This window comes from Plectropomus leopardus, chromosome 2 (assembly GCF_008729295.1).
Source record: "Plectropomus leopardus isolate mb chromosome 2, YSFRI_Pleo_2.0, whole genome shotgun sequence".
Lineage (NCBI taxonomy): Eukaryota > Metazoa > Chordata > Actinopteri > Perciformes > Serranidae > Plectropomus > Plectropomus leopardus.
Genome location: NC_056464.1, coordinates 20,793,878 through 20,808,635, shown reverse-complemented (window position 1 = coordinate 20,808,635; position 14,758 = coordinate 20,793,878). Strand labels below are relative to the sequence as shown.

The 14,758-nt window shown below is 43.7% G+C and overlaps 1 protein-coding gene across 1 annotated transcript in view; it reads left to right on the top strand.

Annotated features, from left to right (window-relative positions):
* The first annotated feature begins 1,539 nt into the window (after window positions 1–1,539).
* Window positions 1,540–14,758, top strand: part of celsr2 (cadherin, EGF LAG seven-pass G-type receptor 2) — a 92,612-nt gene continuing 79,393 nt past the window's right edge. The window contains 1 exon segment of the mRNA XM_042510454.1: window positions 1,540–5,215. Within this exon segment, the coding sequence (XP_042366388.1) occupies window positions 1,687–5,215 (3,529 nt within the window). The 5' untranslated portion in view covers window positions 1,540–1,686.

Below are 14,758 nucleotides of genomic sequence, written 5' to 3'. Positions count from 1 at the left end.
AGGTTTGAAATGAGACCTGGATGAAACACACAAAACCATGAATTAATAAAACCTAAAGGAAAGCTTATCAACAGTTGGGTCTGGAAGAAACTGGTGAACACAAATTAATCAAAAGTCATAAATCATATTTAAACTGTCCTGTTGTTTTAGATGGACATTTAGTGAAAGAATATCTTCATGGGTTAAAACACTCAACACCTAAAATTTGAGGAATGTCTGTCTGTAAATGAGTAACCCTTTGTGGAGGTGAGTGGTGGATAAAGGTGAACATTTACATTGGTGTCAATTTCAGATTGGATGCAGGAGAAAAATGGCAGATGATTCTTTCCATGTTTTTGAAAGCAATCAATCCAGTTTGCTCAAAGGATTACACAAAACTTTTACCCCTGAACATCTTTGTCACTGATGAAATAATAGTGGTTTCAAGTGTTTATGTGCCACAATATATCTGTGTTTGCCATTTGAAGTGCTGCACTTTTAGACAAAAACTAAACTAATGTAAATTAAAATTTTAAAAAGTCCTGTGGGGAAGACTGGGGACTGTTGCAAAAGGTTTTGCATTTCTCTCAGTTACTCAGATACTTCTTGGTTTAGACCAAACAAATTTTATACATTAAACTTACATCTGACTGCTAACTGCCCATACCATTTAAAGATGATTGCATATGACATATTGTTAACAATATTTATTTGAAGGGAAGAAGTCAGATGTCACCCCAACCCTGAGGACAGTTACAACATGGCGCAGGGACAGTTGCATCATGTTAAAAATCCAAATAACCAATTAACTTTTTTCACTTTGTCTCAATAAGCATAGTATTCTGAAAATGTGCATGGTTTTACAATAATATTATAATGTATTTTATTTATTATTATTATTTATTTATAAAAAAAACAGTTACTGAGTGCTCTTTTTTTTTAAAAATAGTTTTGAATTTTCAGTATGTTTTATTTATTTATTCATTCATTAAAGATTTTTCTGAAATGGGTATTTTCTTGATTATGTATATTTAATGAAGTTACATTTTTTAATGCAGGTCTTTTCCCCTCAAAAGGTCATTTTCACAGTGTGATATTAGTACGAGAACTGAAGGAACTGAATACGTCCTCTACCACTGCCTACAACTAAAGTATTCAACCCTGGCAAGAAAAAATGATTAAATACAATGTTGGCAATTAAACTTTATCTAATGAAAGTCTTGCTTTTGTTGCTTTCTGCTGAATATAAAAGAAGCTGAATGAAGATTTTAGGAAGTTACCATTTATCATTAGTGGCAGAGTTTCTATCAGGTCTTCAGACCCCTAACAGAGCTCTCTCTCTCTTTCTCTCTCTCTCTCTCTCTCTCTCTCTCTCTCTCTCTCTCACACACACACACGGGTTTATGATAATGAGGAGCCTGAAGGCGCAGGGGGAGCTGGAGCCATTTTCACCATTCAAGCGGAGTTACGCGGACGGAGCGGAGGTGCCGTTTGAGCTGCTGCTGTTGTTGTGTGACTGAGAGTGTGTGAGTGTCTCCAGCCAAGGTTACTGCGGGTTTACTGCCTCAGATCAGCCGGAGTGAGCGGAGAGAAGTGCGCCCGCTGAGAGCATGGCTCCTCTGCAACAAAGGGAAACTCACAGGCGGAAAGTTTAAAGGAGCAAGGAGCTGCAGATTTTCCCACTCGGAGGACACAAACTGAGGAGCGATGCACTTCTTTAAATGGGATTTGTTGTTGATTTTCTGGTGGTGTAAACTGGTTTCACTGGCGCATTGTTACACGGTTGACATCAGTGAGGATGCCGGGCCAAGGACGGTTGTGGCCGGAGTGGAGCAGCGGGGCGCGCGGTGCACTTTGGATCAGGTACTCGCGCCCAGCTTCACGGAGCGGTTTCTGGGGACTGACGCCGCGGAGGGCATTGTGTTTGTTTCGGACTCGATAAAGTGCTCCACGCTGCGCTCCAACCCCTTCACCGTGTACACTGTGGCTGACTGCGCGCACTCCGGCTACAGGCACCTCCTCACCAGCCAGTACGACGTGCATGTTCACGGTAGGAACTGCTCAAATAAGCGTAAAAGGAAACCTCGGTGGGACATGGAGGTGCTCAGTTTGTTCAGCAGCCTCAGCCGCTCACAGTGCCACCAAGCAGGCTCTGCTTTATTTGCAGTGGGGGGTCTGCTACCTGGAGCTCTGATCAGCTGCAAAGTCACCAACAGCAGGGACTTTTACTTCTCTGAGGGAGACTTGTTTGTGTCTGAGACGCTGTGCTGGAAGGAGGACACGCTCCTGGAGCTAGATCTGCTCTGTGATGTACTCACAGGAAGTGCAAAAGTCACCCCCATCTCCATCCACTGGCGCGTGGGGCAGGGTCCCTTCAAGCAGGGCCACATAGGGAAGTTGTTAAAAAAGGCAGCTCAGTCTGATTCAGGGATTGTGAGCAGGAGGAGGAGAAGCATCAACAGCAGCCCCCAGTTTCAGCCTCCGATGTACCAGGTGTCAGTAGCGGAGAATCAGTCAGCAGGGACTCCTGTTGTTGTTTTGAAAGCAGTGGATGTGGACGAGGGGGAAGCGGGCAGGCTGGAGTATTTCATAGAAGCTCTCTTTGATAGTCGTTCCAATAATCTGTTCGCTGTGGACCCTGTTAATGGTGCGGTGTCCACAGTGGAGGTGCTGGACCGGGAGACGAAAGACACCCATGTGTTCCGTGTGACCGCAGTCGACCACGGCACGCCCCGCCGTACAGCCATGGCCACCCTCACTATCACAGTCAGTGACACTAACGATCATGACCCCGTGTTTGAGCAGCAGGACTATAAGGAGAGCATCAGGGAGAATCTAGAGATAGGCTATGAGGTGTTGACTGTGAGGGCCACAGACGGGGACGCACCTGTTAACGGGAACATCTTATACCGCATCATCAACAGTAATGGGACCAATGATGTGTTTGAGATTGATTCGAGGTCTGGTGTAATCCGCACCAAAGGTCTGGTGGACAGAGAGGAGGTGGAAGCTTATATGCTGTTAGTCGAGGCAAACGACCAAGGTCGTGACCCCGGGCCCCGCAGCGCCACAGCTACAGTTCACATTGTGGTTGAGGACGACAATGATAACGCTCCGCAGTTCAGCGAGAAACGCTATGTCGTCCAGGTGCCAGAGGACATGGCCCCGAATACAGAGATCCTGCAGGTCACCGCAACAGATCAGGACAGAGGGAGCAACGCTGTCGTTCACTTCAGCATCATGAGCGGAAACACCAGGGGACAGTTTTACATCGATGCTCAGACAGGTAACATGGACCTGGTGAGCCACCTGGACTACGAAGCGAACAAAGAGTACACGCTAAGAATCAGAGCTCAGGATGGAGGACGCCCTCCGCTCTCCAATATCAGCGGCCTGGTTACAGTGCAGGTGCTTGATGTCAATGACAACGCCCCCATTTTTGTCAGCACCCCGTTCCAGGCTACGGTGCTGGAGAACGTGCCGCTGGGCTACTCCATCATCCACATCCAGGCCGTGGATGCAGACTCCGGTGACAACTCCAGGCTGGAGTATCGCCTCACTGAAACCACGCCAAACTTCCCCTTCAGCATCAACAACAGCACGGGCTGGATCGTAGTGGCAGCCGAGCTGGACAGGGAGAGCGTAGATTTTTACAACTTTGGAGTGGAGGCTCGGGATCACGGCTACCCGGTCATGTCCTCCTCAGCCAGCATCAGCATGACTATTCTCGACGTCAACGACAACAACCCCGAGTTCACTCAGAAGGCGTATTACATGCGACTGAATGAGGATGCAGCTGTGGGGACCAGCGTGGTGACAGTGTCAGCTGTGGACCAGGACATCAACAGCGTGGTGACCTATCAGATATCCAGCGGAAACACCCGCAACAGATTCTCCATCACCAGTCAGAGCGGAGGGGGACTCATCACTCTGGCGCTGCCTTTAGACTATAAACTAGAACGCCAATACGTCCTCACTGTCACTGCAAGTGATGGCACGCGTCTTGACACCGCTAAAGTGTTTGTAAACGTCACTGACGCCAACACACACCGGCCCGTGTTCCAGAGCTCGCATTACACAGTCAACATCAATGAGGACCGGCCCGTGGGCACCACTGTTGTGGTGATAAGTGCCACGGATGAAGACACGGGTGAGAATGCTCGCATCACCTATTTCATGGACGACAGCATTCCTCAGTTTGACATCGACCCCGACACAGGAGCCGTCACCACGCAGATGGAGCTGGACTACGAGGACCAGGTTTCCTACACGCTCGCCATCACTGCTCGGGATAACGGCATCCCACAGAAGTCTGACACCACCTATCTGGAGATTCTGGTTAACGACGTCAACGACAACTCGCCACGCTTCCTCAGAGATCACTACGTGGGCTCTGTCATGGAGGATGTGCCGGTGTTTACCAGCGTGGTCCAGGTTTCCGCCACTGATAGAGACTCTGGGCTCAACGGCCGCGTCTTCTACACCTTCCAGGGCGGGGAGGATGGCGATGGAGATTTCATAATAGAGTCCACCTCTGGTATTGTTCGCACACTGCGCAGGCTGGACAGAGAAAATGTGCCTGTTTACAACCTTCAGGCCTTCGCTGTAGATAAAGGCGTCCCTGCTCTGAAAACACCAGTAAACCTCCAAGTGACAATCCTCGACGTGAACGACAACCCCCCTGTGTTTGAGAAAGATGAGTTTGACATCATGGTGGAGGAGAACAGCCCCATAGGCCTCGTGGTTGCACACATATCAGCCACAGATCCAGACGAAGGCAGCAACGCACAAATTATGTACCAGATAGTTGAGGGAAACATCCCAGAGGTGTTCCAGCTGGACATCTTCTCTGGAGAACTCACTGCACTGATAGACCTGGACTATGAGACCCGATCTGAGTACGTCATCGTGGTCCAGGCCACCTCCGCCCCTTTGGTCAGCCGCGCCACCGTCCACATCAAACTTGTCGACAAGAACGACAACCTGCCCGTGCTCAAAAACTTCCAGATCATCTTCAACAACTACGTGACGGACAAATCCAGCAGCTTCCCCACTGGAGTGATCGGACGCATCCCAGCACACGACCCCGACGTCTCGGATCAGCTCCACTACAGCTTTGAGGTGGGGAACGAGCTGAACCTGGTGCTCCTGAACCAGAGCACGGGGGAGATCCAGCTGAGCCAGGCCCTGGATAACAACCGGCCCCTGGAGGCGTCCATGAGGATCTCAGTGTCAGGTGAGATAACTCTTTGTAACTGCAGACTCCACCCAGTGAGCGACACACAGAGCAGCCAGAGCAGTATACCCGATCCATTTCCACTAACATGTCCCGTCTCTTCATTTACATTTTCGCTTCACTTCACCGGATAATGGAAGTGATGATGACTTAAGTATGCCCTCCTCTGCTTCAGTGTTCCAGAGTGATTTCCCCATAATAGAAATATTCATGAAGGGGGATTAATATTCACTGCAAGGTATTTGTACGACACTTCTCCCCCTTCCAAAGAAAAAAATCACTGAGTGCCAAGATGTATTTAAGCATCTAAATTCTGTGAGGCACAGTACTGTGCAAAAGTCTTAGACCACCGTAGATTTGTTGATTTAGCAAAGTTTTAATGAGGATATTTATACATTTATTAGTCATCCTTTTTATTGAGATACAAAGAATACAGAGAACATGTACAATGCATTAAAGCACCAAAAAAGTGAGAACAAAATGGTCTCTTCAGACTAAATATTTAGTGTGAAACATGGATTTGTAAAACCATAACAGAGAGTCAAACAATCAATAGCGAGCTTTGGACATGTCTTCAATTCAACCTGGTGTAAATACACCTGAGGATTGGTACTGTAAATCTCATAATTGTCCGCTTAAGAGAGTTCAAGACATGTTAAGTGGAAAGGGAGGCCACACTAAATACGTAAAACTTCAGCCTGTTGAAGTTGTTTTATTCTGAAATATTTGCATTTTTAATACTGTATCAATATTTTCTGTATGTTCTGGTTCTATTTTAGTAGAGAGACTATTGAGAAATAGAAATGTATGATCATTACAACCTTGCTAAAATAAAGTTTAAGGTGGCCTAAGATGTTTTTTTGCACAGTACTGTAAGTTGTTTTGGTTAATGAAGAGGGGTGTCTGTCATTGTTTTTGACCCCTCATTGAGGAGCTGTCCCCTTTATACAGGCCTGATTAAGCTCTGTGTATTTTGGAGATTTAAATAGCTGTTTGTCTGAGCACGTCTGTATCCTGTGGGATCCACACTCCAGTGGGCAGACTGATCATGTCCCATAATTGCCCATCATATCCCCCCTTTCCCACATACAATGAAAGACCTAATTCAATTATGCTCTATTTCCATAGCTTGTTTCAAGTCAGAATTAAGAGCTGGTGGCCTTTAAGTGTTGTTTTCTTTGTCTGGCTTGTTTTTTCTTGTTCTAATCTGACAGAAAGGCTGAATTTTAGTACTCCCAGCTCAGGAGTGTTTAAAGCTGAGGATGTTCGAGTTATTTGAGATGTAAATCACTGCTTGGTCCGCTGTTTTGTGTAAGAAGGGTAGATCCAAACAAGCCTTCCACTTTTCTTTTTCTTCCTTTTTCCTATTCATGCTCATTGCTGGTGTTGTCACTCTTAACCTACATGTCTTAAACCGTCTGCGTTTCCTGCACCTTTAATTTGCATGCCAGAACAAATTACAGTTTTATTTGCTCTAAAAATGTGACTGAACTTGAATTGCACCCACAGAGAGTGGGGTGTGTGTGTTGTTGTACCCTCTGTTGAAGCTTATTTGACGCAGTGTGATCCGCTGTAAATCTGCCTTCTCTTTGACCTTGGCAAAACCTGAGAGAAAGGAGGGAAACAGGACCAGGGGATGTTATTAATCAAGATACTGATTTAAGATTAAATTAGATACTTAACAAGAATAATAAGGATTAAAGTGACAATATACCTCCAAAGTGAAAACTACATTGATATCGCCCGTAGAGTCTCTTGTATATAATTACACTGGCTGGCACTCAGCTTGTGGTGCTCAAAGTGCCAAAAACACATTTGAAATAATAAAACCTTATTATGAACAGTTTTACATGTCATGAGTATGTGCCTCTCTTCCATGAGTGGATGCACACTTCCTTCTGCGCATGGATACAGTTGGGGGTGTAATTATATAGAAAGAAAATAGTTCCTACATGAAACTGCTCAAAACAAGATCTTTGGATTACACTGTTAAATTACAAATACAAAATCAATGTAATTGTCAGTTACAGTTACGAAAAAAATCTGCAATTAAATTTGAAGTTACTAATCAAATGTGGAAAAAAATCCTTCTCAGTAAGAAGTTTATATGTTGAATAAAACATTATTTCTGTTGCTTTACATTTTTTGCTGTGCAGGAGTACCTCCTTTTGGCATATTTTTGGACAACGCGGGTCAGCAAAGCCTTTGAGTCAAATCCGAGTGCAACATCAATGCACTAATGTTTTTAGGTCTTTTCAGCTTTATTGTCGTCATTAATACATGTGTTAGAAAAGTAATCGCATATAATAAGTTACGTTACACAATTTATTCCATTTTTAACAAGGTAACTAGTAATCTATAACCTATTACATTTCAAAACCTTCCCAACACTGGTGGATTATCTGTAGAGAAATTGCTTTTTGTGTTTTTTAAACCTGGTTTTTGGTGCTTTGAGCACCACAAGCCGAGCGCAATCTTGTTTGATTATATCTGATAGACTTTAAGGTGGATATTTCCAACACTCTGCAACTCACGCCAAAACAATCAAAATTAATAAATAGCACTAGAGGTAAGAGGGAAACTATGTGTTTTTGATGACAGGGTGAATTGCCCCTTTAAAGCTGGTATGATGCTTGGGGCTTGTTTGATTTGACTGAATGAGACGGCGGAGGTGTTTTCACATTTGTCGATGGCACTGAGTAGCAGTTACTGTACGGTGTGAGTGAGCAGTCGTTATAATGGATTGGAGCTGAGCTTTGCCTCTCTGGAGAACAATAGTGGGCTGTCGATTCAGGGGCAGGCGCTGGAGCTCATACCAGGCCTTGGTCGGGGGCAACAGCTGTGACTCCACTGTGGACCAATTAGAGGCTGTGTCTCCCCAGCGCGTCCCGCACCTGCTGGGGTTTATGTGTCAGCACCCCTGCAGGAGACAGAAGGAGATGGAGGGCGGCAGGAGGATGGGGGTTGGTGGGTTGGAGGGTTAAGTTGCGGTTGTGTACTCGGGGATCATGTTGGAGAATACAGTCGTACTGTAACTGAGCAGGAAAGCCTGCAGACGGGCTGTTGGAGGAGGAGATGGGGTAAGAAGATGAGCTCCTCCAATAGTTGCTGCTGACCCCAATTTTCAAAGGCTTCCCCCTCCAGGGACCTCCCAAGTCTTCCCATTATCTTTCTCTTTATGCTGCCGTTTAAGAGGCCCCTTATGATGGACGATTTTTGATGGGCTCTTTTGTATGTTGTTGGACAGTGATTAACATCGTTTCTGAGCACCGCTCTCCACACTGGAACTGATGCAATGGTTCAGATGTAGCTTCAAGTTTAAAGTGTGCCTTATGCAGTAGCTTTTGGGAAGGTAACCTTTAAGAAGATCATTGTAATCTGTGGATTATTTAAAGATGAATTCAGGAATATAATCCATTGCATTGACCCAACTCTGTGACATACACCAATTACTTTTCAGATATTGGATTGGATCTCACTTTGGTTAAAAAAGACATACAGTTACTTAGTTTCATTAGGATTATCATCCAAAAATCTTACAAGTAAAGTTATTTTATGGTATTTTAATTATAATTTTGTACTTTAAATTGATGAAAATATTTAATCTGTTAATCCCTATATTCACTGAAATACTTACATGGCATAATAAAGAAAGTACTAATTCAAAGTTTTAATGTTGTTCAGGAGAGGTTAGAAGCCAAAAATGGCTTATGAAGACACAGACATATTAACATTTTCAACATAACCAAACACATAACACATGTGCCTGATACTATTAGTGCAGCGACCCACATACATTTTAAAACCTTGGTAATCTAAAGAGAGCGTAAGAGCAAAATAAAATCAAATAGTATGATTTTCAATTAAAATACATATTTTTTTTAGGTTCAATTGTATCTAATTTGAAAGGAAGAAAGGTTGAAATATTGATAGTCTTTTACTTATGTCTATACTAATTGGTAAGTATCAAGCATTTATTATCTATGTAATATAATTTGAGATTGATTTGTTTTTCTTTATAATTCTCTAGAAAACTTTCCTCATGTTAAACTCTCCAGCAGTTAGAGACACCCCGGGGCTTTCTCTTTAGCTTGTAAAGCAAATATGTATAATCAGTATCTAAAAGATTAAAAAAGGATCAGTTATATCCTTACATTAAATAAATGATAAACATAACATAGCTTACTATTAAGCTGCCTGAGGTGCAAAAAAAGCTGAGTGAAGTGATGGACATGAACTATATTTAAAGCATCACTGACTCAAATGTTTATGCTCAGTGCAGTTTAGTAATACAAAAAGAAAAACTGGGAAATTATCTTTGCAACAAAGCAAGTTGATAAATATGACAGAATACATTTTTTCCTTCGAACAAGTTCATTAATTTGACTGATCTTCTAACTGGGAATATTGCTGTCCAGATTGGCACACTAACCATTTAAAACCATAAGCAGGCACTTAAAAACACATCTGACAGTCCCATAACTCTGAGATCCTGCTGCCCTGTTTTGTATTGTCTGTGGGCTCTGGCATAAATGAGTAATTATAACAATTTAATTATGTCGAGGAGTCAGATTTACAGCAGTGGTGTGTGGGCGTTCGTCCTGCCTCCGTTCTGACTGTGAGGAAAGAGAACAAGAAACTCATATAAGAAATGATGTGTGAATTAATTTGTGTTGTCCTGAAACTGGTTTCAGATTTTGTGGCTTTATTGAATTCACATTCTGCCATGTTGAGAACAAAACTGATCTGCGAGCTCACGTCTCATTTGCTCTTGTAGATATGTCTGATTCTTCTCCCCCTAAGACAGACGTCCACTCACCTTGGCGTGCTTTGGACCAATCGCAACCATTTATCTAATAAGGGGCGGGTTTGACACGATGACTTAAAACCTTTGCAGTTTACAAAAAATACGTGATGATGTCATTTTTAGCTCGTGTAACCTCTCGCCAAGGACACGACAGTGAGCAAAAACCTAGCTTAGTCAAAAAGGAGCGCCACTGGGGCATTTTCTACAAACACGATGGCTGCAGCTGATGGGGAACTTTCCGTTGAAGAGCCTACTGTGGGGAAATAACTTTTGTGGCATTTTTGTGCGTTTTTTGTTGGACAGCTTGTCAGATAGGATGACATGCAGAAAAGGTCGGGGGTCGGAATCGAACCCAGGCAGCCGCAAAAGACTGAGTTCATGTGGGGTGCACACTCTACCAGGTGATCTAGACGTTGCCCCCTGTGTGTAAATTCTGATGATAAAAATGGCAGTGCTCATTCACAGACACGTTGATACAGTTCATCTCTACACGCTGCGGTCAGATTACATTTGTCAGTCGCTCAGTGCTACATCGCACGATGCTTAATTGCTTTGGCTGCTTGTAGGTCTATCTACTTGCGTCCAGAGGCATTTTGCTTTACGACAGTTGATCACGCTTCTTGGAAATTGTTAATGAGCTGAAAGGATCTAGTGTAAAGGCCATTACACCCTGAGGTCATGATGAATAAAGGACATGGAAATGCAAAATTACACGCCTGCAAATAGTTTGCGTCAAATCTATCAATATTGGCAATGCAAATTTGTAAAAGTTGCCAAAGTTTTTTTTGGTTTTTTTAGACGTATAGCTGCAGCCACATTCCATTTGAAGCCTTCACAACTTGCCCTTTACAAACTGCACCCAGCACCGTTACAAGGCAAACCTACTACTAACAGGCAACTTGTAGTGACCAAATATGAGGTCAGATGTTGTGCATGTTTATCCATGTACTTTATAATAGATGAAGACGTGATTTACCTTATTAACATGATGTAACCCTGGCCCTAATTCTAATCTTAACTGTCTCTCTTTTAACATAATACCTCACAGCTAGCTAAATCGTAACCTTGCATTTTCTTAAGAGCTTCCACTACCTATCCAAAGAGTGAAGGAGGCTGATAGTGGACTGTCAGATTGCTGCTCCAGCTTCCAACGTGTCCGCCACTGTTGGCACATTGTGTGGTGACGTCCATTCAGCGCCATGTGATTGGATGGTGCCTTTAGTCGCTGCTGTGTGAAAGTTCAGAAAAACCGCCTTTCTTTTGATAAAAGTCCTCATGACAAAAGCAACAATTCGGGAAAAAAATGACTTGTCAATTTATCACATGAAAAAAACACACCAAAGTGTGTACAGGCCTTAACTTGCATTTACAATTTTGTCTGGCGATGTTGGGCTGCAACACTGACACGTGTTGATATTCTTCATGTGTCACATCTGTGTTATGAGGCGAATTGTGGTCACCCTGCAGAATTGAGAGGCTGGTTGTCATCCGAGGGATTAGATTTGCTGCATCTGTATCCTGGGATCTGTCAGACCTGTGTTGACACACTCAGGGCTGATCTACTGTTCCCAGGCAAGCGTGAGCCTGCATAAATAGCTGTTTGCATTTGATGGCAAAGATTTTTCCCCTGCTTTTTCTTTCATCCTTAAAGCTCTGTTAATTTCCGTAAAGAAACTCCAGCTAATCCTTCATCATCCCCCATTTTTGAACATGTTATTACGCTTTTTGGTTCAAATATGAGGCCAATTTGTTGTGTTTTGTCACTATTATTCTATTCTCAAATCCATCTTTTGTGTACATACTTATTCTATTACTTACTTATTATGTGTACATACCTTTTTCCTCTATGTACATACTTATTTTATTACTTATTTATTGTTATTTGTTATTGTATAATTGTGTTATTGTATAATTGTGTTATTGTTATTTTCTTTGTTACATTCCACTTTCTCTTTTTCATGCTGCTGTAACATTTGAAATTTCCCCCAATGGGGGATCAATAAAGGAATATTCTATTCTATTCTATTCTATGTGTTAATTCCTATGTGTTTCTTGCACTATAAAGTGATTCTGTAGGAGTGACACATACATTTTACCCTGCATAGCGTATATACCATACATTACTACATCTATGCCATGAGGACACTTTGTCCTTGTTTTAATCAAATTCTGAATCCAAGCCAATACCATGCCCTGCATGCTTACATTGCAACGCCAATGCAGAGATTTAACAGACAAACACGCCTCCGCAACTAATGATGGCAGTTTGATTCAGCTCACATCACACTGCAGGTTGTACAGACGCTCAAATTACATGGTGGACAGCAGATATTTCTGGCTCTGGTCACTGTGGGGAGGGGAGAGAGACCCTTTTAAGTTTCAAGTGTGGGTCTAAAGTGGCTGCGGATGCTCCAAGGTTAAACTACTTTGTTGTCAAACTTGTCTGAGCCAAAACTCGTTGGCATGACGCCCAACTGAAGGAGCAAACAATGCATATGATTATATGTCTCACGTTTTTGGTTTCCTCTAAGATTATTTGTTACTTTATGACTTGTTTTAAATATTTAGTTGCTCAGTTTTTCTCTCAATCAGATACAGGACAGATGTCAGTATTCTATTTGTTTGAATGTGTTTTAAGCTTGTTTGAAGATTCATTAAACTCCCTTTATGTATGAAAATAGTTGCGTCTCTTTCAAACACTGTAAATGTCACTGCTCTCATACTTCCGCGCGTCCTTTAGGTTGGTGTAGATGAAGCCAACAGATTGATCTAAAGGATGGAGTCAAAAGTTTCAGACGACAACAAACGAGGCAGCGGTGGAGGAGTTTGTAATAATGTACCTTTTAATGGAGGCAGAGCTGTAGACAGCGGTGGAGTTTGAGGCCATTAAATATATCCTGACATGTGAATAAGGAATGAATTTCACCATGTTACAGATTCATTTCATTCTGCCATTTTTAAGATTTGTTCTATGGTCATAATATGCTTGAACTATTGAATACACTGCCACCCCCATCTGCAGCGGTACTGCTTGGTTTTGTTCATTTTTAGAAAATGTGCACAAATATGGACAAAATGAGCGTAGAGTTATGGAGAGAAGGCTTCATCCGCATACATATCTAAAGGTGAGCATAAATAAGCCCTTAGACCCTCTTCGCCCCCTGCCCTGTCCTATCCTTGCATAAGATTATGCTACATGAGTGGAATTTTAATGGAGGAGACTCTCTGCTTGATCACATATCGTATAAGTAAGTGCGTAGACATTCACAGCCAGCGTAATTTCATTATAATCTATTAAACCTTTAAGCTGTCTGTGGAGGGACTTTCTCAGGGGGCTGTCTTCTGTAACACAAGCCCATCAAGCTGCACAAATCTGGTATATTTGTGTGTGTGTGTGGCCTCCAACAGCTGGACCTCTGTGATTGCTTTCCTCCTCGCAGTCATATAATTATTTCATTCAAGCGGGGCGCACCTTGGATTTCTGTGCTCTTGATGAGTTTCTGTTCTCCTTACGGTTGATTCATAGAATTCAAAGTCACAGCTTGCAAATGCTCGCCCGTTGTTTGGTGCGACCGGAGTCATCCGTAATGCGCTCCTTTAATTCTGCGCGCCTCCCTGGATGGCGTTAGTCACACTCGCAGGCTTGCTTGGAATGTTTGTTGCACTGTTTCACTGCTTTTTTCCTCCCTTTAACATCACCTATCACCTTGATCCTGTTTCTCTTTCCCTCTTTTTGTTTGCCTGTCACAATTCCCCATTTTTCTCCTATCTACTCGGCTCTATAGCTCTCACCCCTGCAACCTCCGCTGTTCCCTCCCATCATTTCAAGCTCCCCCCTCTCTCTGCCTCTCCCTCCTTTGACTGTTGTCCCCCCCTCGCTCCCCTGTGAAAGGAAGAATGCCTAAGAGAAATGCTTTGTTAAGCACCCAGTTGTCATGGTGAACCTAGCAATGCCTGAGAAATTCCTTGTGGGTGGGGACGAGGGGTAAGGTCCCTTTTGTGGAGTGAAGATGGGGGGGAGGGGAGGCACATAAAAGTTCTAAAGAGCAACTGTCCCCCTCTCCCTTTTTCCAATGAAGCATGTAGGACTTTCTTTGGATCCGGGACACACTGACCTGTCCTGCCGGCTGCTTTCACTCTGCTGGCATTTTTTACAGGACGTGCAGCGAGTCAGCCGACACCTGACCGCAGATAAAAACTTTCCATAGCACGGATAAAGTCTAGTGTAGCATGTGACAGGTGTCGGAGGCCCCCTGTTTTGAAGGAGAGTTTAAGGCTCTCAGTGATGTGATAGTGTCGTCTTTAAGCCCTTTGATTTGTGACACAGATGCACTCAGAGGGTATCCGATTTCTGCTGCAGAACATCCTCCTGCGGGCCTCTATGCTTGGTTGCACTGAAGGTCCGGAGGAGCTGGAGGTGGGCTGAGGCTGAGGAGGGGGAAGGATGACATCATCCATGTGTTAGGAGGGGAAATCGTGTTTGGGATTAGGGTTGGTGCATCGCTGGGGTGAGGCCTTGTGGTGCTTGCATATATCTTAGCGTTGTCCTGCTTTGTCCTCGATATCCCAGCAGACAATGGCTGTGGGCTCTGTCTGGGGCACCCCCCCCCCCCCTCCCTGTCTTCGTGTCCACTTGTTTTGCTCGGTGCTGCCGTCTTCACGACAGTTCCACCGGGTCTGCTATTCATCCGTGAATTATCCTATTTACTGTACAGTCTGATGCAGGCGCTTTTTAA